The 2186-nt window shown below is 41.9% G+C and overlaps 1 protein-coding gene across 1 annotated transcript in view; it reads left to right on the plus strand.

Annotated features, from left to right (window-relative positions):
* The window catches only part of LOC107103632 (retinoic acid receptor beta-like), an 85788-nt gene that overhangs the window by 8691 nt on the left and 74911 nt on the right, over positions 1–2186 (plus strand). Inside the window, exon 2 of the mRNA XM_015403406.1 lies at positions 426–574. Coding sequence (XP_015258892.1) covers positions 426–574 — 149 coding nt within the window. The remainder of the gene's footprint in view (positions 1–425; positions 575–2186) is intronic.

The following is a 2186-nucleotide window of genomic DNA, read 5'->3' on the forward strand; positions in this document are numbered from 1 at the left end:
TATTGAGGGCTGTACAGGATGAAATGCTGTTTTGTATAAAGTCTGTCTGAATCTTCATCTCCAGGGTTACAAAGATGGCTTCCTGCTACACAGATTAAAGCATCATCAGGGCTTCATGAGAAACTGTGCAGTTTAACATCCTTCATCTGATCCTTGGTCTCAGAGTTAATCCACACAGATGTTCAGAATATCTCTCTTTATAGCTGATATTTCTGTTATTTTGCGGGCGGTTGGCGTAACGCTATCATCAGATAGAGCAGGTCAGACTCTCCAGGTGGATTCAGGTGTGTTGGTGGATCTAAGCCACTGTTTGGCTCCATGATCTCCCCTCCCAGAAGCAGGACTCAGCCAGTCCTTCAGGACCAATGTAGGGAAACATGAAAAGGCTGGTTGTGATTTCATCCTGTCCTTTGTTTCCCCTGCAGCCATTGAAACGCAGAGCACCAGTTCCGAGGAGCTTGTCCCCAGCCCGCCGTCGCCGCCGCCTCCTCCCAGAGTCTATAAGCCCTGCTTCGTCTGCCAGGACAAATCCTCTGGGTACCACTATGGCGTCAGCGCCTGTGAAGGATGCAAGGTAGGACCATCCAACAACGATCAGCTGTGCTGTCGTCCTTTTTCTGCTTGATGTTGGCGTTTTACAGGATTCTGTTCCAGAGCGCTGCCTGCTCTTACTGTCCACTGATGTCTGAAATCAGTTCTGTTTCACTGCTTGTTTCCATCAGCTGAGCAAATTTGGTAGATTTCAGTTTTTCTGTGTTTCATCTGAAGTTTTGTTCAAAGTCGACCTCATTCAGTCATTTCAGCCTTTTTATCAGGCGACGCTGTTACAAGGTGATTCATCCTTAAAAAGCTTTCACATTCAAATCAAATGAGAAATTCAATGTTAGACTCAAGTCACAGAGGTTGGAGATGACCCCTCCCCCTAATGCATGGGCGGTTCTAGACAGGGGACAATGGGGGCCAGTGCCCCTGTAGATCATGTCCTGGCTCCTGTTATGGCCGCTGTACTGAAGACTGCACTGGAACAGACATGGTTACTGATCGGTCCTTTGGATCTATTTCATTTCTTTTCTTTACAAATTCAGTTTGACTAATTATTTAGAAACAATAAGGTGATAGCTTCAGTGGTGCTGAGACAGGATCCCAGTTTTCATCTGCAAAATTTATTTTTCAAAAAAAATTGCTCTTTTACAGCTGAATTGATCAGTGTTTCTTGAGTTCTAATTTAACGTAAATTAAGTCAAAAATATGTAAAATTCCTCAATTATGAATGTAGATTGATGGGGTCCCTCCCACTAATGGGGAACCTCCTCCTAATGCCCCCCCCCGTTCTGATCTTCCTTCCCTTCTTTAGTGCATCAGCAAAAATAAAAACCCAAACATCAACTGTGACCCAGAAACTCTGATTGGTTTGGATGAAGCTCAGTTTTCCAGCTTCACAGAAATATCTGCCCAGCCAGCAGTTATCTGTCTGCAGCTGTTGCTTAGTAACCGCTCATAGATGCTGCAGATCTGTTCTTACTCCTTAATGTTGTGGTTACTGATATTCATGGGGTGGGGGTGGGGGGCTGTTAAATGGTTTTAAAAAGATTTTTCTGACTGAAATCTGTGGTTCTCTGTAATCTGCCTTTTCTATAGTAACTGATCTTTTTTAACCGTTAAAAGACTTTTTCTTTGCTTAGATTAGAATGTCTGTAAAAGTCGTACCGGTTCTGCAGCTGGAAGTAGGACGTCTCCCTCCACCGTGTCTTACTGCAGTCAGGGTGATGCTGCTTTATTTCTAATCTTACTCTGTTTTAACCAGAGAACTTCCTCTACATCTTCTCTCACCTTTTGATTGTTTTTTCTCTGCTTTCATTTTTAAAACATCAAACAAATTCAATAGACTGATCCTCCCACCTGAGCTTTGGATCTCTGCAGCTCCTCCACATCCACCATGGTCTTCTTAGCTGCAGCTCATCTACTGTCAGTTTACACTGAAAAAAGTAACATAAAATCAGCAACAAAAACATATAAGGAGTTTATTTGCTCTTAAAACAAGATAATTTCGTTCTTACATTAAAAAAGATAATGAAGATGTTTTTTTTCTTCCTATTTTTGAAATCTAAATTTCTGGACTTTGTAGCATTAATTGATTTAAATTGACCCTCTGTATGATAAAAAAACTTCAAACATTTGTCTTATTG

Source organism: Cyprinodon variegatus, unplaced genomic scaffold (genome assembly GCF_000732505.1).
Source record: "Cyprinodon variegatus isolate N-32 unplaced genomic scaffold, C_variegatus-1.0 Scaffold1492, whole genome shotgun sequence".
In the NCBI taxonomy this organism is placed as follows: Eukaryota; Metazoa; Chordata; class Actinopteri; order Cyprinodontiformes; family Cyprinodontidae; genus Cyprinodon; species Cyprinodon variegatus.